Here is a 23,150-nt window from a genome sequence, read left to right on the forward strand (position 1 = left end):
ACTTCCTACCCAATCCCAATACAAAGAGAGTCAGAGAAGTGTAGAAATGTGGTTTTATTAGGACCAGATGACACAAGCCCCATAGGCAACCATGGAGGCCAACTGCTACTAAATAAGAAGTCACAGGGGCAGTGGGGTGTGGTCACATGACAAAGTGTAGCACAAGAGAACAAGGGGATGAGGGTGACAGGGTGAGGCCTGTGTCCATCAGGATGGCTCAGCCTCCCCCAGGCCAGCCCTACAGAGTGGCGCCCCCTGCTGGAGGCCGTCCTGCTCCAGGGCTCCATGGTGCCTTCCGGCCCTGCATCTCACTACTGATTATCATGGCACTGCCATCAGGAGAGTCAGGCAGTCTCCTCCCCCTGGAGTCCTGCTGAAGACCCCCGGGGATGGACAGTGCCCACTTAACCAGGGAATTTGGACAGCCGGCAGCGAGCCTGTGCCAGCCTTGCCAGCCGTTCCTTCAGGAACTTCCTCTTCTCGCTGGTGTCACTTCTCTCCATCAGAAGCCAGCCGCAGGCCTCCTTGTCCTGCAGGAGCAGCAGCATGGCCTTCTGCAGCTGCTGACCGAACGTCTGCAGGACGAAGTACTGGATGATCAGCGGGATGTGGCTGGACATGCGGCTGTGGACCTCCTGGACGGAAGGGGGAGAGCAAAGTTCAAGGCGGGGAATGAGCTCGCCAGCGGGGGCAGGGGCAGATGGTCATGGAGCAATGTGTGGTGTGGTGTTGGCTGGCAGCAGCGTCCTCTGTGTTGGAGTTAGGGAGTGAGCTGGCCTCTGGTCCCCAACTTCGCTGCTGGAAGAGGAGGTGCTCTAAAATGGGCAGCAGATGCACTCCGCCCCTCATGGCATTCCCAAACCACTCCCTGCTTGGAGATCTTCCACCTTCTTTCTCCATCAGCCTCCCGCTCCTTGCAGCAGAGCCATAGGTGGGGCTGAGTTCCATGTGTGGAAGGTGATTTTCACTGTCGCGTCTCCCTCCCAGGCTGCTGTTAGCCCCTCTAGAATGATCTCTACAAGGTGAGCTGCAGGGACACGCCACAAGTCCTGCTACCGCTCTGTGACCCATTCTCCTTCTCTGGGACACATGGTCCCTGGGGACTTCACCGATCCAATGTGCCCTAAGACACAGACACTGGAAGAACTCACGCAGAGATGAGAACCAGAAACAGAGGCCATTGTACTCAGAGACAACAGGACGAGTACTGTGTGACTCCATCCACAGGAGACCCCTGCATTCTCAGATTTATAAACAGAGGACAATGGTGGTTTAGGAGGCTGCAGAACCAGGGAAGATCAAAAGGTCTGGAGTTGCGTGGTAGTGAAGGCTGTAGAGCAACAGAAAGATTCTTAGTGTCCCCACATTGTGGCACACTGCGGAAAGAAGACAGGAGCAGAGCAGCGGGGGCCACGCAGGTCACTGTCATGTGATCGCGCTGACCTGAGGAGGAGAGGCTCCTCAGAGCAGCACCGTGTGTAAAGTGCAGAGGGAGGCTGGGGTGACCCCGAGCCTCTGTGGGGAAAACAGGTTCTTCTGGATGGAGCCATCTGCCACCCCCTGGGCCTGGTAGAGTAAAAAACTGAATTGATAGATCACGTACACACTGCTGACCATCAGTCTTGGCAATAGATGATGAAAAATAAAAATTCCTCAAGTCCAAACAGAAATGACAAGCAAGTCAAGCCCATGATCCAGAGCCTGTCAGCCTGCTCTAGAACCACCCCAGACACAGCTGCGGGCAGAGCACACGCTGCACGGCCTTGTCTCCCTTCACAAAGGCCTTGGGCCTCTCACCTTGCCTGCAAGGAGCTCGGCTTGTGCAGAGTTTGCAGGGTGGGACTGCAAGTGACGTCACTGTCACCCCACAAGTCCCGGGAAAAGTCCCAGGAAGATGTCAAAGGCCCAGAGATGCCAAGGAAGGCTAAAGGCTAGTGTGGAGGATGACCCAGGGGACTGGGCACTGCCTGACATCAGAGGTGGCCCAGTGTTCTGAGTGGAGGCGACCACTTGTGTCCCCAGAAGCCACGCACTTCAGTACAGCTGTCTCCCAGAGGTCCTGTTGGCCTAGACAGCCAGGGTCTCCTGTCATGCCAGTTCTGCTTAGAGGCTACCCCACAATAGGCCATGGAAGCTGATGACTGGAAGCCAAAATAACCCTTACAGAGGACCACAAAGTGCTCTATTGTCACAACCACCTGAGCCCAAGCGGCTCCAAGGAAAAGAGCAGGGACCAGGCACAGCAACATGCAGACTCTCACCTGCACATGAGTATAGCAACGTGGAGGCTCATGGGGGCTCGGGTCCCTGTGGAGTGGCATGGGACCAGATGAAAGACCCGGGGAAGGCTGTTCTAAGATGCGCCATGTAGCTCAGATGGGGTTAGTGGACATTCCTGTCCATGGTCAGCCATGCTCCTTGTGGGTTTCATAGCTGTGTGGGCCTTGTCTTCTCTAAAATGGAGGCGGTCCCTGTGTGGGGCCCTGGGGCTCTGACCTCCCTCCCCTGGCCTCATCATAGTCACCAGAGCTGGATCCTCCATTTAAGGCCTCACTATCCACCCCTGGAAGACCAGGCCAACCCTGGGTGCCATTAGCAAGGTGCGGCCCAGATCTGCCATGAGAGACCAGGGGCGTGTGTGCAAGGCCCAGATGGACAGCCCAGCTCCCAGCAGCCAAGCCGGAAGATCGCCAGGGGCTCCTGTCCACTCGCTCCCATGTCCCGTGTCCCACCCTGGCCATGCTGGTGTGCTCAGGTGAGTAGACATGAGCAACACCTATCCAGCTGGATCCCACCTGAGTCTCACCTGGGCAGCACCTGAGCAGCACCTGGTACCCACACTCGCCCATGCTCCTCTCACAGCAAGACTACATTTCACAAAGAAGTCACTGGTCCGTCACTCAGCTATTGTCACACAGCCAGGCAAAGCCACTGGCTCTAAGCCACAGCTGCCCCTGGAGCCACTTCAACACTGGGGGACAGAACTGGCTTATGGCCATACTACAGACTGGACAACGCTAAACACAAAGGCTTAGGAAAGGACCAGGCCCTGGGTCTGCTGCATTTGCATACGCACCTGATGGTAGGCCCTCAGGTGCTGCAATATTTCTGTCATGGTTTCTTCTGACAGCTGGTTAAAGTACTGTGATTTCTTTTGTTTCTCCTTCTCTTTCTCCTCCTCCTCTCTGACCTTTGTCAGCGCAGTTCTGTACACCTTCTCCTGGCAGTAGACAATCTGCTCCATCCGGAAGTGGAGTCGAATGGCCTCCTCAGCAGCTTTTTCTTGCTCTGATCTAATGTCTTCAATTTTGTTCTGTGGGAATAAGAGAACCATGAGTGAATGGCCCATGGGACGCAAACTCCAGGACAGAGAACCCAGGTCCCCAGCAAGCCCACAGGGTCATCCCTGAGAAGGAAGCCCACCATTTCCTTAGGAAACGCTACTTGCTGGGTTTCTCCCACTGGGGACCCTCTCCAGCCGGGGACCAGAACTCCAGGCAACTCTGAGCTTTGATGTCTGAGCAGAGGAATGAGGTCCACTGAGCATGCTCAGGGAGAGGGACGAGAAGGGACCCAGTGCAGGCTGGTGTGTCCATGTGTGCACAGGGAGAAGGAACCCATGCAGGCTGACATGGCTACCTGTGCACATGGAGGAGAAGGGACTCAGCGGAGGCTGACATGGCTACCTGTGCACAGGGAGAAGGAACCCATGCAGGCTGACATGGCTATCTGTGCACACATGGAGGAGAAGGGACTCAGTGCAGGCTGGTATGCCCAGTTCCCACTCTGCTCTGGGCTTTGGAGAGTCAGGGAGCTCAACCCTCACCCTGGCCTGACCACAGGCCATGCTAGGCCACCTTGTCCTGCAACCGTGCTCCTCCTCCACCACATCTCACTAGATTCACTTCAAGGACACCTGCTGGGAAACAGCCCACTCGTGACCCCTGGCTGCAGTGTGGCAGAACCATTGCCCCACCTGTGCTGGGGGCCCAGGGCCTGTCCCCGGCTGGGAGGTGGGAAGGGGGCCTCCTCCCCTGGCTCTCTCTCCACACAACACAGATGACCTTGTGACACTGTTCCTCCCTGAGTGTCGGGGCCATTTTCTCCCCGTGTCCTCACTCTCCTGGTGAGGGCAAACATGGTCTCTGTATTTTCTCTCCATTTCCCTGTCTCTGTCTCTCTGGTCTCTCTCACTGTGTTGACCACAACGTTCCGGCAGCTGCATCAGTAAGATTCTCTAGTGAGCTTCAATATTTCTTTCTCTAAATACCCACAAGAACCTCCAGATGGTTGCCGTCCAAGAAATCTAGGCCGGAGGCTTGGCTCAGCAGTGGAGCACCCACCTAGTGCCCTGAATTCAAATCTCATTACCAAAAAAAAGGAAAATAAAATTGAAGAAGTCTCTATAGTCAGACTTATTTACTCTCAGTTAAAAAAAATTGGATTTACCTTGGTAGTTCGGTGGAGGTTGAAAAACTTGTCAAAAGTTTGTTCAGAAACCTTTGTGAAGGCCAGTCGGACCAAATCTGATGTAAGAGAAAAACGTTCAACAGGGTTAAGACCAGATGGCCTCTTCATAGATCACAAAACTCCTAGGGATAAGATGCTAAGAAACAAAGACTCTGTCAGGCTCCTCCTTCCTTGTGCTCTTCCTCCCCACGTTTGCTGAACCAACCTGAAAACAGCACTGTCTCCTGTCTCACATCTACCTCACAATATAGTTATGAAAATGAAAATTTCTCCTTGTCAGAAATAATTTGTAACCTACCAGTCAAGTCATCTTTAGTTATCACCAGAATCTAAGCCAACACTATTTGACAAGAAGTCCAAGAACACATTCTGGGAAGCTGAAGCTGGAGTTTATATACTGATATTTTTGGGGGGCTGAGGTGGGTGAATGCTGATTCTTAGGTTTGAACTCAAGGCCCAGGCACTTTGCTTTAGGTTTTGTGCTCAAGGCTAGCACTCTATCATTTGAAGCACAGCTCTACTTGTGGCTTTTTGCTAGTTAACTGAATATAAGAATCTCATGGACTTTCCATCCCAAGCTGCCTTTGAATCATGATCCTCAGATCTCAGGCTTCTTAGCAGCTGGTATTACAGGTGCATGCAACTGGTGCCTGGCTAAATTTTACCACCTTTGTTCTGGGATTACCAGGCTCTAAGTGTGACTGTTAGATTATTTGGATTTTGCCAGAACCACCAAGACATCCAGGTACAGAGAACAAGAAAGGTTTACTACTGGGAAAGGGACTGGCAAGATTCCAGTAGAAGTGAGAAGCAGTGCCGGCTATTGTCTGGGGTGACCTATATAACCTAGGAGGTTTACGAGGGGCTGGAAGGGGCTATGGGGCGGAGATCCCGGTGTAGACATGTGGGCCAAGGGCTTCATCATGGCAGACTAGGATTGATGGCTGCTGTCAAAATAGTAGATAAGGGTCCTCCAGCTGCCCAGAGCTGAGGTCACTCTCAGGGGCTCTTGTTGCTGTCTATGGGGGTAGCTGCTCCAGAGAAGTGCCATCCCGAGGTGAAGGGGGCTGGAGGCTGATTATTTACTGCCTTTGATATAGAGGCCCACTGTTGCCTAGGAAGAGAGCATGCTAAGCTGTGGAGAGGGGAAGGAGCGTGCTAAGCTAAGGGAAGGAAGCTCATTTGGCTAACAGTAACAACCTTCCCTTGAACAAGAGGAGCAGAGTTCATCAAAGTACAATTGAAGATAAGTGTACAATATTCAGCCACAAGGCAAAGGTGAAATTTATTGAGGGAACTCAGTTCCTCAGCTTCCCTTACCAATGAAAAATGATTATTTATGGCTGAAATGGAAAGTCTCCAGTCTGGAGAAGGAGGTTAGAAAGCAGAGGGCAACGTGCAGACAGTGTGGACTCCCTGCACAGGAGGCAATGTTTCATGGGGGGCGGGAAGTGGGTCTCCTCTCAGGATGCCACCTGGGCTCCTTCTGTGCCAGGCCAGGGGATGTGGACCCCCTTCCCCACAATCACCCTCACGACAGGGATGAAGCTGGTAGTGTACACAGGTGTCTGGTTCTTGACCTTGCTTCTCAGAGATGGCAACATGGGGCGTGTTGAGCCCAAGCAGAAGCATGAAGGAGGAGGGGGAATGGGAGGGGCAGAAAGGAGACAGAATCATCCAGTGTCCCAGAAGGAGCACATGCCAGGAGTCTCAGAATCCACACACGCCAGGAACATCTCCTGTTCTGCTGAGGGCGCTCTGGTGGCTCCAGGGTAGCTTCAGATGGGAGGTCACAAGGGCCAAGACAGGGGTGTGAGCTCAGGACTTTCACCCCTGCCATCCTGGCCTCCCGTGAGGACAGGAGACATGAGGACAGGATGGACCTGGCAGTCTGGCTCTGCAAGCAGCCTCCAGGGACCTGCTACAGGCCCAGGTTCAGACTGGCTCTGGGCCGGAGTCTCCAATGCCACCTCTCCCTAGCGATGCAAGGCCCCAGCCCCTTTACCGTCTCCCAGAACTCACAAGGGAATGACAGTCTAGTCAGCTCTAGGTTGTGTGATGGACACACCTGGGAAGGAGATTTAGGGGTCAGATGCAGGGGTGGCCTGCCAGGAGGACATGGCCTGGGGCTTGAGGAGGCAGTCTGGACCAAGTGGTGGGGATTCTTTTCAGACAAGCAGTGTCAGAATACAGCTACACCGTTGAGCACCAAGTGGATGGCTAGAGAGTTGGAGACGGGTGGTTTTACAGAGAGTAAGCTGGAGTATACACTGCAATTTGGCTCTGACTTTGGCTCGAACTTTCCTGCCCCAGCAGTAAAATGTCAGGAGGAGGAGCAGGCACTCACCAGTGACGCTGTGCAGCATGTCCACAGCTGGCTCCTCCAGGGCTTTTATCTGCTGTTTTAAGATTGACTCGAACATCTTATAATTGACAAATCCAGGCAGCTCTCTGCCTCGGTACTGCCTTTCAAATTTCCAGATATCATCATGCAAAGTGACAAAACCTACACCAGGAAAGAATAGCTTTAAATTATTTAACTAACAATTTCTGGACAGTCTCACTGTATTCTCTCTGATGGGAGAAGAGAAAAATGAAAAGAGAAACACCCACTCCAGAAACACGTGTGGGTATGGAGTTGCACGAAACCTGTCTCACTCGACAGGAGCAAAGGCATCCCTGTGCAATATGCTCTCCCCACAACCTCCCATCCCTGGCAGCAAAAAAGACCCCGAGGTGCAGGTGGCACTGCCTGAGCTGGGAAAAACAGTTAGTGACCTAGGCAAGAACCAGCAGGCATTTTGGTGGTCTCTGAGTGAAACAGCACCATTGCTAACTAGATCAAATGCCCAGTTCCTTTTCACACAGCAGAACCAGCTTTGTGTGAGACAATGTGGAGTCTGGAGAGTCAGATGGGGCCTGGCCTGCACTGGGGAGCTGGGGCTGCCTGCCTGCTGCCTCCTTTGTGGGTGGCATTGTTTTCCCAAAGGAATTGCTCTTCTTGAGATGGATTCACACACCCGTGGACAGTCCAGGGACACTCAGCACACCCCAGGGCTGCGGGGCTGTGCACGTGGCTGTGCCCAGCACTCCCTCTCATTCCTGCCTCTCTGGCCCAGCAGCTGCTCCTCTCATTTCTGTCTGCACAGATTGCCTCCTTTCCTGCACATTCGATGGGCCCCGTGACATTGGGCCCTTTGTGCTTGTTTTTAGTGTCATCTTTTCAAAACTCTCTTCAGGCTGGATGCGGACTCCCCAGGATCCATGGAATGTGTTTGTGGATGGTGTCTTTGAAGCAGTTACTGAGTTGAAATGGGGTGGTGCAGTGGGCTGTGACCTAGTCCGCTGTCTTAACAGATAGAGACCAGGACCCAGGACAGACGCAAGGAGCAGGTGAGGGAGCAGCGAGAGGGGCCATGTGCAAGCAGGCAACTGGACCCGGCCCTGCTGACAGCCTGACCGTCCATCTCAGCCTCCAGAGGAAAACACATTCTCTTCTCCAAGTCCCTGAGCTAGTTGGACACTTCACCACTGTGACCAAAAACCTGAGAGGAGCCACCATGAGGAAGACCAGCTGGTGGGGGATCAAGATGGCAGCGGGCAGGTGTGGCAGTCAGAGCAGTTCACATCATGCTGGCAGGAAGCAGACGGGAACACCTGCACTGCTGATGCTCCCCTTCCCCCCTTCTTGCCTTTCTATGAGATGGTGGGTCTCCCCACCATGTGGGGTTGCCCTCCAATACACCCAGAGGACTGCTCTACCCCTCTCCTGGTGTCTCTCATTCCAATCAGGCCAAGCATCCACAGGACCCATCCACCTCCCAGAGCTGCTGAAAATGATTGTGGCCTGAATTCCTCCCAGTATGTGCTTCCCTGAAAATTGCTGGGCCATGCATGCATTTGCTTTTTTGAGGGAGTGCCAAGTGGTTTTCCAAACCAGGTTCAATCCACCTCACATTTGGACTGGCCATGTGTGAGGGCCACGTTCTCTGCCTCCTCTCCCACCTGTGTCAACCTCAAAGACACTCACCATTTTTGAAAGTAGTTTTGATCTTAGCACTCCAGGCATGGAACTGTTTTCGGAGTTGGGTAAATAGCCGCGTCTCATTATCCTTCACATTTTCCTCTCCTTGCATCAAAGCAGTGATGTCCTGGTTAAATGCATTGATTTTCTGTGCAGAAGAAAAGCCACAGTAGAAGTGGAGATACTTCAAACTCAGGGTTCAAGGTTCACCGAGGGAGAGTGAGTTGCTGTTCTCTTATGGGCTACCGTGGAATGATGGGAGAGAAGCAGGTCTGGCAACAGGATACCCCACCTTCCTCTGCCTGCTTCCTGTGTCCTATGGCAGAGTCCATGAGCTGAGCAGAACTGAACTCCCTGTGGAGTCCATCTGCTGCATGTGCCCACCACTCCCCGGCCATAGCTGACCCCCTCTTTAGCACTAAGTGGGCAGAATGTGCTTGGATCAGCATTTGGGAGAGTGAAGACAGAAAGTCACTAGGCAAGGATCCTAGTGTGGACAGTGATTTGATTCTCCCACATGGACAGATCTGATGGTCATCCCCACACAGGATGATAGAACTGCTACATGCAGGATGTGTGGCTCCTCCCCTGGAGGATGATCGAAGTCATCCTACTTGCATCTTCCCAAATGGAGGATGATGTGGCCCCTCCCACATGGCAGTTGATACAGCCCCTCCCACATGGAGCATGGAGCCCGTCCACAAGCAAGGTGATAGGGCATCCCACAGGGAGGATGTGCGGCCCCTCCCACAGGGAAGATGTGATAGCCACTATCACATGAGGTAATACTCACTTCTATTAGATAGAACGTTTTTTCATTATCATCATCTGGTATGTCCATGCCATACTTTTGTAATTCCTCTGTTATTCTTTCATGACTCTCCTTTATTTGGTTTTCCAATGTTGGCAGAGATTTCTGAAAAAAATAGCAAAAAGTGCAAAACTTGAGAGTGCACTAGCAGTGAAAAGGAGGCTCTGAACTCACTCTGCTGAGCAGCTGGGCCACAGCTGACAGCCCGACGTCCCGCAGGGGATTTCCTGGCTCATGGGAAGACTTTGAATTCTGGCACTGAGCAAAGGGGTCAGATCCTCACCAGATGCTCTCTGCTCCCCAGTGGGGGGCTGAGGGGTGGGGCTGGAGGCTCTGCCACCATGAGGTGGACAGGAATGCTGGAGAACTCAGAACACCAGCCCAACATCCAGGAGTGACAGGCTTCCAGCCAGAGCGCTTCCAATTCTTGTGGGTGATGGCCACTGAACCCTAGCCGCAGGGCTCCTGATGCCCCCTGCTGCAATCCACACATGCCCCACACGGCCTGATCCTGCACACGCCTCACTGTCAGCATGTGTGTCCCACAACGGTGCAGCCCTCAACTCTGCTTTCAGAGAACACACGGCCCACCCACACTTACACAGATGTGAGTGATGAGCTCAGAGGTCAGCCTTTCTGCCAGGCAGGGCACCGTGGCCTTCCCATCCTCCAGCAGAACCCTGGAGAGAACACAAGAGAGGGGCCTATTGGCTCAGGTACCCTGACAAGGCCCATCCAGTTACTTCCGGTTGAGTGGAATGCCTTAGGACTGCTACCCAACAGATGTTCCACCTTGGCCTGTACACAATTGTAGCCACAGGTGAGCAGCTTATATTGCTGCAGCACCGGGAAGGATCCCTTCCAGCTCAGAGTATAACTGTGTCCAGGCATCCGGTTATAGTCCTCAGATCCTTGTGATGCACCTGTGCGTCATCTCTCCATCATGCATTCACTCACTCATCTAGCCACCCATTCATCCACCCATGTTTTCATTCATTCACATACCCATCATTAACTGGTTTGTTCATTCATCCCCTCATCCATCCATGGATTCATTGTGTAGCAATGTCTAGTTTCTAACTCAAAGTCATCTTGCCTCAGCCCCTGAGTACTGGGCTGGATTATAGATACATACCACTGTGCCCTACTCTCTTTCTCTCCCCCACTTTGTGTGTGTGTGCGTGTGTGTGTGTGTGTGTGTGTGTGTGTGCGCGCACACATACACACGCGCACACACACATGTGTAGTTTCTGGGGCTTGACTTCAGGGCCTAGGCACTGTCCCTGGAGCTTTTTTGTTCAAGACTAGTCATCTACCACTGGAGTAACAACTCCCCTTCCATCTTTTTGGTGGTTAATTGTTGGGAGCCAACAGTAAAGCTCTAAGGTCATCTTGACCCCTGTACTCACTTGAAGGCACGTACAAGGAACTGGCTTTCATGAAAAACACCAGGTGCCCGGGATTGCTTTGCTATGTCTGCAGTTTGTTTTACTTTCTACCAGTTGACCTTGTCTTGTTTTTACTGCACTTTTTTTTATTAAAATTTTCTTTGTTTTTCTGCACTATTGTAACCTTATGTTACCTCTTGACTTCTAATAGTATATAATAGGGAAAGTTAAAAATAAATGTGGTGTAGTCTTGAGCTGCAGACCTCCGACCCCATCCTTTGTTTTATGTCTTTAATTTTCCACATCCTCGCCCCCTAATTCAGGATTCCCTTTCGTTGCCGGCAAACTCCGGCAGTTAATTATAGACACGTCTTACAGACTTTTCTGCCCAGACTTGTTTGGACCATGATGCTCAGATCTCATCCTCCAGAGCAGCTAAGATGACAGGAATACACCATCAGCACCTGGCCCCCACTCTCTTTAAGTTGAATTAATGATCTGCTTTCAAAAAACTTCACCTTGTAGAATGAAGGTTGGAAAAGTCAGATCTTTTCTGAAATTGCAAATTGTCATCCATGCGTTCTTACAAAATGCTTGACTATTACTGGTATGCAGCTTTAACCTGGACTTGATATTTGCTTTTGGCATTGGTTCCTTCAGCAAATAATTTCTTGTGGACACTGCCCAGCAGCGATGTTTTGTCAAAACACAGAGCTATGCTGTGCTGATCACACAGTGGGATGGTACCGGGGAGTGTTTCTGGGCTTTTGGCCTTTCCTCCATTCTCTTCTATTTCTTTGCAATCAGCTTGGCTAGTTAAGAGCTGCAGCAAGTCTCTCCTTCGCTCCCTCCATTATTATTTCTGTCTTTGTCAACAATACAAATTGTTTCTTCTTGCAGGCAAATTCAAAAGTGATCCACAAGATCAAAACCATACCTTTACCCCCTCACAGTTCACAGAAGGTCAAAACTTTTATACACTCACCATCACACACACACTTACCCTCACCCTCACAAACACACATAAACCCTCAGACACACCCTGACACATATACATACACCCTCACCTCCACATACATACCTCACACACATAAATACACCCAGACAACTGCACTCACTCACACTCACACACACACACACACACACACACAGCCCCTCACACAAGTCCTCACACTCAAGCACACTCCTAAAAGCTGCTTTGTCTGTGATTTCTCAAGGAGAGACTGGCACCCTTGGGGTGGGGGCACCTGAATTGGGGGTGGTCCTCAAAGAAGGCTCGCTCCTTCTGCAGGGCCTCGGACAGGCTCAGCCGCTGCTGGATGTCCTGCTGACCCCGGCACTTGACAATCATGTAGCCCTTCTTCAGTCTGTACACGAGGTTGTGCACCACATCCACCACCTTGTCTTCCGTCCCTTTGTCTACCAAGTCAGGCTTGGTCAGGATGCCTGTGGGCCAGAGCCTGCAGTCAGAGCTGCGCAGAGTATCACGGTGGGGGCTACCTGACAACTGAGCACCTCTATCTGTGGCAAGAAGGACCCAAGCAGCACCGTACCCTACATCACGGCTCACTGAATCCTGGCACCAGCTTGGCAGAACTTCCTCCCATCCCTGGAGAAATCCCTACATGCAGGGCCCAGACCCCAGGTGGAGGGTGGAGAGCAGCCAGGGCCCCCAAGAAACACATGACAAAGCCACCCCCATCTAGGGTGGAGACCTGAGACTCTACACACAGCCCGGCCTTCCTGAGCCCTTTCACCAGGCCAGAGACCTCCCTCCACATATCCCTTCCTCCTTCCAGCACTCTGGCACTACGTCCAACTCAGTTGCTTCAGAGGACAGGAGTTGCTTTCTGTGAGCATCCTGGGCCTTTCTAACAGGAAGGCAAGCGTACAGGGCCACTTGAGTCCATCCAACCAGAGTCCCTCTCAGTTCACTTCCTCTACCTCAGTGGCCACCAAACCTGCTCCTACTGCCACCTGATGCCCTGCCCTCCAGGGGTGCTGAGCTCGGTTCAACAGGACTCCCAGGACCCGGTCCCACTGGATCCCGTCCCTCTGGACCCCACATGTCACGGCTAGCCGCTCCTTTTTCACACCTATGGTTCTGTCTCCATCTGGGTCCACTTCCTGGGCCATGCTCAGCGCCTCCGTGGTGGCGATGTCCACGTTGCAGGGGACCACCACCAAGTTGATGGTCTCCTGCTTCTGGATGTATTTCAGGATGAGTCTCTTGATCTGCAAGCAATGACATGCTATGACACCTGGGAATGGCCCCGGGAGAGATAAGACAGTGCCCACCCTTCCTATTACCGGGGAAGGAGAGGTTTCCTCGTGAAGTGGCCATGAATTGCTCCTTGACCTCACCTTCTCTATCAAACCATAGGCAGTGATAATGACAACTGGGCACACTGGCCGCACTGGTACCTCCAGAGATCTGTTCAGATGCAGCCCTGAGGACCGGTGCTCTAAGGCAGTGGGCCATCCCCTTCTTAACAACAGAGTCTCACCTGGTAACCGATGTCAGCAGGCTGATTGCCCACGGCCACCCTGGTGATGCCGGGAAGGTCGATCAGAGTCAGGTCGGGGACGTGTGGGGAGCTGACCTCCAGACTGATGAGCTCAGCGCTGATGCCCAGCCCTTGCCCCGCAATGAGCATCTGGGCTGGTAGGAGGAAGAGGAAAGCCATGGAGGTCAGAGAGCGGGTATACCTGTCGGACTCCACCAGTCCTGCACACCAGCACGTTAGGAGCAGAGTCAACGGGAGGAGGTGAGACCCAAAGAACCCTCACAGTCTCCTGCCATGGCCAGAGTGATCTGCAGACACCTGGGAGGCCTTCCACACACAGACACCCCACGCAAGGTAGAGGAGAACAAAGACAAGCGGGAACCCCTTTGCCAGAAGTGGTCACATACAAGGGGAATCAACTCTCTAGGCAGGAACGGGACACTTGTGTTCTGTTAGATGTCATTTCCTTCCTTTCCCTCATAATGAGGGCCTTAGAGACCTTTCCTTTCATACCAAGTGGACACAATTTTCTTTTTTTTTTCTTTTTTGCCTGTTGTAGGGCTTGAACTCTGGACTAGGCACTGTCTCTGAGCTCTTCAGCTCAAGGCGAGTGTGCTACCAATTGCACTACAGCGCCACTTCCTTGTAGATATTGGAGATAGATTCAGAGACGTTCCTGCCTGGGCTGGCTTGGAAGTGGGATTCTCAGATCTCAGTCTCCTGAGTAGTCAGATTACAGGTGTGAGCCACCAGCGCCCAGCTGTGGACACCATTTTTTTTTTCTATTCTCAACATCACCTGCAACGCCTTCTTGGAATGCTTGTTCTGCTCTGGCCCTCAGGGTGCCAATACACAAAAGGACATGTGGAGCATCACCTAGAGTTCCCCAACACCATGTTCTGATGTGCGGTTGTGACATTAAGGTCTGCTCAATGGCACACGTGCAAAAGTCACGCACAGTGCCAGTAAGTAGCTGAACAGGCAGAGACAGGTAGGTTCCACTGGCCATCAGGCCAGAATGTGTTCTTCCTGACATGTGTGGGGACTGTGGACAGAGACCACAGAGAAGGCACAGGGGACTTGTTTCTGGATCTAGGAGCCCAGTCCTGTGGCCTGCAGCTCCAAACCTTCCGTGGTAGGAAAGACTACAGAGTTGAGACGGAGTGGGTTCCCTTCATGCCTGCACATTCCTCTCCACATTCATCTGACACTTCTCCTTCAACACAGAGCCAGCATCTCAACTCCGGGATGCACGTGTGACCCAAAGCAACCAAGACTGAAGGTGTTTCTCAGGGGGCTAGGCCTCAAATGGTACCTAGACCCACCCCTGCTGTCATCATGGATAGTTCCCAACCAGTCTGTCCACCCAGGACAGAGAAGGCCAGCTCAAGCCTCTGAGTGCCCAGAGAGTTGAAGAAGGCCTTGCTAGGCTTCCAAAAGCCACACCAGCCAGAGCTAGTACTGCCATCAGGTACACACACCAGCTGATTCTTCAGCCGTGAAGGATGACACACACCATGCTTTTCAGTTTCCAGTCTAGTAATGCTAAGTGACAGGGTTTAACTTCCTGTAAGAGAGCAGACCTAGCTAATTTGTGCTCCCACTTGACAAAGGCAAGCCTTCTTTTCCTGATTCTGGAATCAGGGCACACCATTGGCCCCTTCTGCAAAGGACTGAAACTTAAGCATGTGGTGTTGGGAGAGGGGAGGACTGTGGAGGAGGAAGAGGTCTTCTCCTCATGGTGGAAGACACACAGCAGCGGGTCGCCCCCACCTGCACAGGTTTCAGACTGATCTCTGTGATTTCATTGGCTGAGACGCACCAGTCACGAGGCTGACCTGCACCGTGCACACGACCACACTTCCTGTTCAGACAGGGTCGCAGGCTGAGCTGCACCATGCACACGACCACACTTCCTGGTCAGACAGGGTCACAGGGTCCAATGGGGCTCAGTGATGGTGTCACCACCCAGGCTGGGACAAGGCTGCAAGCGAAGGCAGTCGCTCCTCCCTAGTGTCCTATTTGCTTCAACTGTGGGGAGCTGACAGGCCCTAGAAGGAGGGGAGCTGCCATCTTTACCCTTAAGCCCATGCTATTCTCAGAAAGCAGCTGCAACAGGAAGGAGCAAAGCATTCATCTGGGGTTGGTCCTGAAGACACTGGTCTATGAAGGGTGAAGGGACAGGAAGCCTAGTGCAGGGAAAAACTCCAACAGAGGCCACGTGGACAGCCACATGGGGCTAATGTGGGACCAGGCAACCAGGATGCCTCACCTTTGTCGATTTCTTTTTCCACACAGGAAGCATCTGTGATCTCCACTTCCTTGTCCTGGTAGCTGATCTTGGCCCTCCACGCCTCCTCCTGCCCCAGCTTCTTCAGCCGCAGCACCAGAGGGCACCTGGTCACGATGCCTAGGAGACCAGCCGCATGTCAGTCCTGGGTGCCACTCCCAGAGGCCCTAGGAGGCTTTGACGCAATGGCTGAAACCTCTGCTGAAAGTGGAGCCTTGCTGGCCTCCCCTTCTGATGGCCGGAGGCCTCCTGTCCGGGTCACTTCAGCCTCGTGCATTTGGGAGGACAGTCACCCAGGGCACTGTGGCTCATTTGCCATGTCAGAGCACCTTCCCTGCGATCTACCGTGAGCTCAGGTGTAAGCCACACTGAACCCTTCCCCTCTCTGTCCACCTACACAAGCTATCCCACCAGTGCCCCTAACCACCGTGTGACAAAAACCCGCTGTGAACTCCTTCCACATCCTGCCCACGCACTGAAACTGCTCTGTTCCCAAACCATCTCAGGGCTGAGTGCTCACAGGAAGGAATCTAGGACTCCCATCCTGCACTGTCCTCCTGGGCTGCACCACTAAGCACAGCACCAATCTATCTCCCTACGTGGCTGGCACCTCTGGAAAGGGGCTCAGGAAAGACACCCACCTATACACACATAGTTCTGGGTTGAGAACTCGATCCCCTAATCAGACCTCCACCAATCTGCAGCTTCCATTCACCCACACGAGACTCTGTGATAAGACGTTGTCTGGATGGCCTGGCGTTCACAACCCCATATACTGCAGCCTGCCCCCACTCCCAACCGTGATGGAACACTGGTGCTCTAAAGAAGCCACCAAGCCAGGGACCAGGGCTCTCTTCTGTAATCCTAGCAAATCAGACCTTGCTGATACCCAAGGATTGCAGTCTAAAGCCCACGCTGGCAAGAGACTCTTATCACCAATGAATGACCCACTAAAAAGCCAGAAGTGGAGGTATTACTTGAGTGGTAGGGGTCAGTCTTGAGCAGGACTCGAGCAAGAGTGCAAGGCCTCGGTGCAAGCTGCAATACAGGTACCAAGGGACAAAAAGGAGCTACTGAAGCTGAAGGAGGTCCTGAGAGGTCGGACAGGGTCACTGTAGCCCCTACGAGCAGTCTGTATGAGAGGAGGCGCAGCTGTGTCAGTCCTGGGATCCTGCACAGAGGAGAGCCCCCGAGAGCGGGGCCCGAGCCAGCCTCTGACAGCCCAGGGGAACAACCTCAGGGGACACAGGCCTTGATCTTGCACTGCAGTCTCCAGGCCTGTGGCAGAACCTGCTTCTGCTGTGGGACACACCTGCCCTGGGAAGCCCTAGCAGAAGAACAAGGCTGCAGGATCTCACCACTGCCCCTGGGCAGGGCCACTCCCGACAGGGCCTCCAGCACAGAGCTCTTGCCCGAGCTCTGGTCCCCGATGACGGCAATGGCGGGCAGGGCCAGGTCCTTCTCCACGCCCAGGGCCCGCAGGGAGTCGATGAGGTCTATGCATGGCCGCACCTTCTCTTCATACTGCCTACAGAGGCTGTTGTCCACCACCTGGAGGGGCAAACATGGAGAACCAGCTGTGGCTGCACCTGTGCCCTACCCCAATGCCCAGGGTGCAGGACAAGAGAAGCCCCTGCTTCTCTTGTGGGTGGGAGTGCCTGGAAAACCCAGACCAAGAGCCACACAAGGAACTCAATCTTCACCGACAGTCTACAGCCAAGGGCCCAGGAGGCAAACTTGAAGCACAGGACACAGACAAGAAGCGACAGCAACTCTCTCGCTGCTCTTTTCTAGCTCTCTCTGTTCTCTCTCTGCTCTCTCTGCTCTTTTCTAGCTCTTTCCTCTCTCTTTCCTCTCTTTCCCAGCTCTCTCATTCCCAGGCCTTTCCCAGCCACATGGAGTGCCAAGCTTCCCTGGACCCAGCAGGTCTACTGAATAAACCTACCTCTTAATTGAAAAAAAAAGAAGAAGAAGCTACAGGAAGGTACAATGTGCTTACAACAAGTGATTGAAACAAGAGTCTGAAGTCAGCTACAAAATGATGTGTACAGGGACCAAAGCAAGCTTCAGGGCAGGGGACTGTGGGACTGTAAAGAACAGGGATACATTTGTTTATTTATTATTCATGTTGACCTTTGAACCCAAGCCCTCTGCGCTGCTGTTTCCTCACATTTTTAGATCACTGGGGGACTGAAAAAAGTCAACCTGGAGTTTTAGCACAATAAGACAGATTTAAATGTAAAACCCCAAAACTATAAGAAAATCCAAGCATTGGTGGTTCACATTTGTAATCCTACCTCCTCAGGAGGCTAAGATCTATGTATCGTGGTTCAAAGCTTACCTGGGCAGAAAAGTTGATAAGATTCCAATTCATCACAGAAAAAGCAGGTAGTAGAGCTGTGGCTTAAGTGGTAGAATAATAGCCTTGACCAAAAGAAGCTAAGGGACAGTGCTCATTCTGAGTTCAAGCCCCAGAACCCCCCCCCCCCCCACACACACACACACAATCTGTAGATATGAGTTACAGAAGTTTCTTAGCTGTTAACCAGTTGACCACTTCTTCAAGATGAAGAAATTGAAATGCTTAGTTTTGAAATTCCAACTTCAAATTCTTATCAAGAAATGAAAAGAAGTGAAAGGGACAAATGCGGGCAACACATACATCAAGCCAGTAGCTTCCATGAGGCCCAACAATTGCTTACTAGGGCAGTCCCGGGCTTCTTAGCAGGTGTAGCCACCCTTCTGACTGCTCTGCACCATACACCCTGAATTGTGACAACCAAGATTAGACCATCAACACACACTGTCTGAGTGCTGCAGGGTGCAAAGGCAGGGCACAGAGAAGGCAGGATGGAGGAGCAGGTGTGTGTGAACACCACAGATTCCTGCCAAGGCAGGCCAGCAGATCTGTAGCTCAGCCTCTGCAGAAGCCCTGGCCCTTGAAGCTGAGCCCCGTTCTACATAGAACCTGAATGCAGGATGGACTGACAGTCCCTTGTCCTCGGCAACTTATCCCATCTCTCTCGCAGACTGCTGGCTCTTTGCTGTCAATCAGTGCATGTCTGTGTACTATGTTGAAAGCTGAGTCTCTCTCCCTCTTCTGCTACCCCCTTGACTCCACCACAGTCTTTGGGAACACATTTTCTGCCCTTAAGATCAGAGTCTGCTGCAGCCCCAGCGCCAGCTGTGGGCCCTGGCCTCCAGGGGCTTCCAGCCTGTGCTGACACTGCAGGCCTGGCACTGCTTTCAGAACCTCAGTTCTGCTGTTACCCAGCAGTGCAGCTGTTGGATGAGCAGTGCCTGTCACCCAGGCTGGGCAAGACCAGCAACTCCCACAAATGGGCATGCTGCAATAAGACTTCCAATGTCCCCAAGGGCAGAGTGATGCAAGTGTAGTCTCCCATAGCCGATCTTGGGAGGCGCTGGGACGTGAAGAGGCAAGGCCCACTGGGAGCTCTCTGGTCATGGGCACCCCCGCAGGTGCATATTTGGACCACTGTCCCCTTTTATGTCTCAGCCACATGGTCCCACCTTGCTGCACTGTGAAGGCAGAGCAACTGGGAATGGCCTGAAACTGTTCAGATTGCTTTCCAAATGAACCTTCTCTCTTTACAAGCTGGTCATCTGAGGAGTTTGTTACAGTGCTGCACAGCTGACTAACACAGTGGGTGTGAGTTATTCCTGTCCCACATCTGAAGGTACAAGCCAGGCGAGAGGAGTAGGAAGGGATCACCAGTAAAAGGTAACCAGGGACTAGAGGGAGAGACAGGCTCCCCTGCTCATACTGTCACCTTCAATACTGCAGTCCATTTTGCATGAAAACTTGGGCAGCGCTCCTGAAAAATGTTCCACCTCAGAGCTGAAAAACCATGGATCAAGGAAGGAAGAATTTCCCAAGACTGACAGTGGATAAGGTCGGTGTGGGAACCCAGTGAAGGTGGGTTGATCCCACAGCCCATGTTTGCTTTCCACCAAACAGGACCGCGAGGCTGCTCTGACAGGGAGGACTCATAGGGTCTGTAGCAGGAGACTGAGCCATGGATGGACACGGGACAGCACAGTGCTCGGTGGCTTCAGGGCCCAGCTAGCTCCTGCAAGACGCCAGCAGTGGCTGCTGGTTTCCCAGACCACGATGGCCCCTTCGGCTATGGCACAAAGTCATTTGGTTGTTCCTCACCAAGCCCAGGGAAGGGGGGGCAGATCCAGGTCTGTGTCATGCCCCTGGAGGACAAGGAGGCCATCGGCTGGCAAGGCCCCATCTGAGTTCCTGTGTGCCCTGAGGGTGTGTGCTAGCATGCATTCCTCTGGGGGGATCGAGGGGGACGCCCCTTCCTCCATGTAGGGTAAAGGTCCTGCACCTGGTGCCAAGGTCCTGCACCTGGTGCCAGACTGGGGGATGGGGTTTTTGGGAAGTGCCATTCATGCTCCTCCTAGTTAATTGTGTAGAACTAAGCCTCAAGACTCCTGTGTCTTTTAATGGAGCCCCACCTGCATCTGGCTTTCTCTTTGGTTACCTTGAAGCAATCTTTAAAGGTTGCTAATTCTCCACAGTCCCCAAGATGGTCAACTTTCTGTCCTGTGGCTGTCCCCTGACCACCGCCTTACCTTCTCTGCCCCTAGATAATTGTCTGATGTTTTCATAAACTTTGTCTATACCCACATGGTATGGTCCCTCTCTGCCTATCAGACACCAAGTTCCCGGGTCTCGCGGTGTGAACAGCAACAAGCAGTGCATGTCTGTGTACAGTGTTGAAAGCTGAGTCTCTCTCCCTCTTCTGCTACCCTCTTAGGCCACAGCCCTCAGAACCACATAGCTCCGTTCCCTGTGGAGACACTGTCACACAGCTACATACCGTGTTCTCATGTTCCTCTGATGTGTCAGCATCTCCATTTAGTAACTGATGAGTAGATATTGTGGCTGATTTCTTGGTTTTGGTTTTTTTTGGAGAAGGACTCATCTTCTGCCTGATGCTCATATTGCACGTGGGGTGTGGTTTAAGAGTAGAAGATCACCAAGTCTGCAAGCCTCAAGGCTGGCTGTGATGCTCCTGAGAAAACAGCATTCTGGTGATGAATATTCAGGAGCACTCCGCCCTCCACTCATGACCATTCACAAGCCTTCTCCTGTGAGCTCCCTTCTGCCTTCCTCTGGCCTGCCCTCAGGTTACTGACTTCCAGACCATTGTCCTTGCATCATTATTCTGTTAAGAAACAGAGAATGGGTCCCTTTCCTTTGCAAGGAGGTGGTTGGGTACTATAAGAGATAACCTTTTGTGTCTGTGTGTGTGTGTGTGTGTGTGTGGAACACGCACACATGCGTGTATATATATGTGTATGTGTGGGCGTGTATACACACAGCTGGTCCTGGGCTTGAATACAGGGCCTTGTTGCTATTCCCACTTCAGCCATAGCTCCACTTTCAGCTTTTTACTAGATCATTTGAGATATGTGTCCCTTGGATATCCCTTCTTGACTGGTTTTGAAATACAACCCTCAGGTCCCAGCCCCCTGAGTAGCAAGGATGACAGTCCCACCATACACAGCACCTTGCCTAAAGTGACCCATTTCAAAGGCTTGCACCCAGGATTATGGTTCCACTTGGCCAGTTAAAACTAGAGTATGGGAGTCCACCTTGTGCTTTGTCTCATCAAGTGAGAGTCCCTGGAGGATAATTCCTGACTTTTGTCTGTCAGGAACTCAGGTCACATCTTTCTGGAGTCACCTCTGTGCCCAGCGAGTCTCGGCAACAGGGAGGCCTGCCCCTCCAGTCACTGCAGTCCAGCTGCTCTGCTCAGGGAACTGCATGAACAAGGCCACCATTGGACTCTTATGACCATCACCTCCTAGCCATTAGCTCAGATCACTCCTGCAATGATTCCCCTCTCCGATTCAATGAGAAGCCTGAGAAGAGGCAGACCCCTTCCCAGCCTTCTCCTTCCTAGTGCTCTTTCCTCTCCTCTGAAGACCCCACAGTCCAGAGCCTAGCATGCACTCCAGCGGCTATGCCGCATCTCATGGTCATGGTTAGCAAGAGGGAAGAGCCCACTGCCCTTAGCACTTTGCAGTCCACCAAGGGCAGGTCTGGGTTCTACTCAGGCTCCTGCAGTGCTTGTGGGTGGGTGGGTGGGTGGGTGGGTGGTGGGAGGAGGCGCCTCTCCACTGCAGAGCCAGGCACTGGGAGCTGGCAAGATGAGGATTGTAGGGAACATGTACCCACCCTCTGCCCGTGCTGGACACTGGTCCCCTTGGTGGGGTGGGCAGCCTCAGGAAGCCCCTGGGGTGCTTTACACAGTGAGGATGCTTGCTCAGCCATGACCAGAACAGGAGCAGGTGGGACATGTATTGTCCCACCCCACTTCCTGTTCCGCCCCACCAAGGGCCTGGAACTTTCCATAAAGGGGACAGTCTAAGGGCAAAACACACTGGAGGACTCGCCTGCCCTTTTCTCCTGCTCTGTGCTGACCTCAACCTCCTGCCATTTCAGTGTTTAGGAGCAGAAGAACATCCTGCAGCTCACCCCCCCAACACTGCCTCCCCCATCTGATTGAGGCTCCAGAGGGAGGCTTCCCAGGAGGGAAGAGGTGCTGCAGTCAGAGTGGTGCAGGCCAGCAGCAGAACTGCAAAGCAAAGAAGTGGTAACTCCCTGAGTTGTTCTGGGAAACTTATGGGCTAACAATGGGAGTTAGCATCCTGTGATCCTGATCCCCCAACCGTGAGTCACAATTTGACCAACTTGGAGAATCGCATAGGAGAGGAGGCAGCAGGTCTCATCACCCTCTGAGCTCCTGACATACTGCAGGAAGGCCCTGACTCCCTCCATGCCACACCCCACATCCTCCCTGTGTCCTAGCGTGGACTGAGGGCAGCGACCCCCTCCCCCTCACCCCCCACACCATCCGGGTCCTACATGGACTGAGGGCAGCGACCCCCTCCCCTCACCCCCCACACCATCCGGGTCCTAGCATGGAGGGAAAGCTGCGGCCCCGCTAGCACCTCAGAGAAGCCTCTCCCTCGGGGAGGGCAGCAGCAGGAGGCATTTCCGTGCCTCCGCCCTGCTTCCTCCCCGGCCGGGCCCCCAGCCGTCCCGAAGCCCCTCGGACCCCTCTCCGAAGGCTCCGGGACCGGCCAGGCAGGCGCCGCGCGCGGGCGGGGAGGGACCCAGAGAGGCCGGTCCGGGCGGGCGGCTCCACCCCAGCCTCGAGGGCAGCTTCCCACGGAGAGCTGCTACCGCACCGCCCCTTCGCCCTCAGGCCGGCCTGCAGCGCGTCTCGGGTCTGAGCGCACCCAGGCTCGCCAGCCTTAGCACCCGCATCGCCCTTCCCAGGCCTAGAAGCCCCGCAGTGCCTGGCGCCAAGGGGCCCCACTCACCTGTCTGACAGCTGAGGGGCAGCACTCTGAGGGGAGCCAGGCGGGCAGGGCTTTTCAACTGGCCCGCTGGGCCCCGCCCCGGCCCCGCCCCCGGCTCTTGAAGGCCACAGCTCTGCGCCTGCTCTCCACCAGGCCCCGCCCCGGCCCCGCCCCCGGCTCTTGAAGGCCACATCTTTGCCCCTGCTCTCCACCAGGCCCCGCCCCGGCCCCGCCCCCGGCTCTTGAAGGCAACAGCTTCTCTGCTCCTCTCTCCACCAGGCCCCGCCCCGGCCACGCCCCCGGCTCTTCAAGG

At 53.5% G+C, this 23,150-nt stretch overlaps 1 protein-coding gene across 2 annotated transcripts; it reads right to left on the reverse strand.

Annotated features, from left to right (window-relative positions):
• Window positions 1-39: 39 nt before the first annotated feature.
• Window positions 40-22,941, reverse strand: LOC122114234 (interferon-induced GTP-binding protein Mx2-like). Of its 2 annotated transcripts, none has more exons than XM_042687259.1 (14): window positions 22,859-22,941; window positions 20,344-20,538; window positions 16,849-17,041; window positions 15,473-15,610; window positions 13,201-13,355; window positions 12,790-12,928; window positions 11,941-12,139; window positions 9,907-9,985; window positions 9,288-9,410; window positions 8,501-8,642; window positions 6,818-6,976; window positions 4,450-4,526; window positions 3,077-3,313; window positions 40-635 (listed from the first exon to the last, which is right to left on the reverse strand). In XM_042687259.1, the coding sequence occupies exons 2-14, from the start codon at window positions 20,464-20,466 to the stop codon at window positions 405-407; spliced, it is 1,995 nt and encodes a 664-aa protein (XP_042543193.1). In that variant the 5' UTR covers window positions 20,467-20,538; window positions 22,859-22,941; the 3' UTR covers window positions 40-404. The 2 variants fall into 2 exon arrangements, with proteins under 2 accessions (XP_042543193.1, XP_042543192.1); XM_042687258.1 differs by lacking the exon at window positions 22,859-22,941 and adding an exon at window positions 16,468-16,661 and having other exon boundaries at window positions 20,344-20,431.
• Window positions 22,942-23,150: the final 209 nt, after the last annotated feature.

Source organism: Dipodomys spectabilis, unplaced genomic scaffold (genome assembly GCF_019054845.1).
Source record: "Dipodomys spectabilis isolate Male_0828 unplaced genomic scaffold, ASM1905484v1 ptg000107l, whole genome shotgun sequence".
Taxonomy (NCBI): Eukaryota; Metazoa; Chordata; class Mammalia; order Rodentia; family Heteromyidae; genus Dipodomys; species Dipodomys spectabilis.

Bases quoted from the DNA above. Each gene is read 5' to 3' on its own strand.
- LOC122114234 (XM_042687258.1), bottom strand. From the start codon at position 16,994: ATGCATAGACCTCATCGACTCCCTGCGGGCCCTGGGCGTGGAGAAGGA. The intron at 8,643-9,287 runs GTGAGTATTACC...TCTTCTGCACAG, and splicing joins AAACGTTCTATCTAATAGAA to AAAATCAATGCATTTAACCA. The intron at 4,527-6,817 runs GTGAGTGCCTGC...CTCTTACATCAG, and splicing joins CATGCTGCACAGCGTCACTG to ATTTGGTCCGACTGGCCTTC.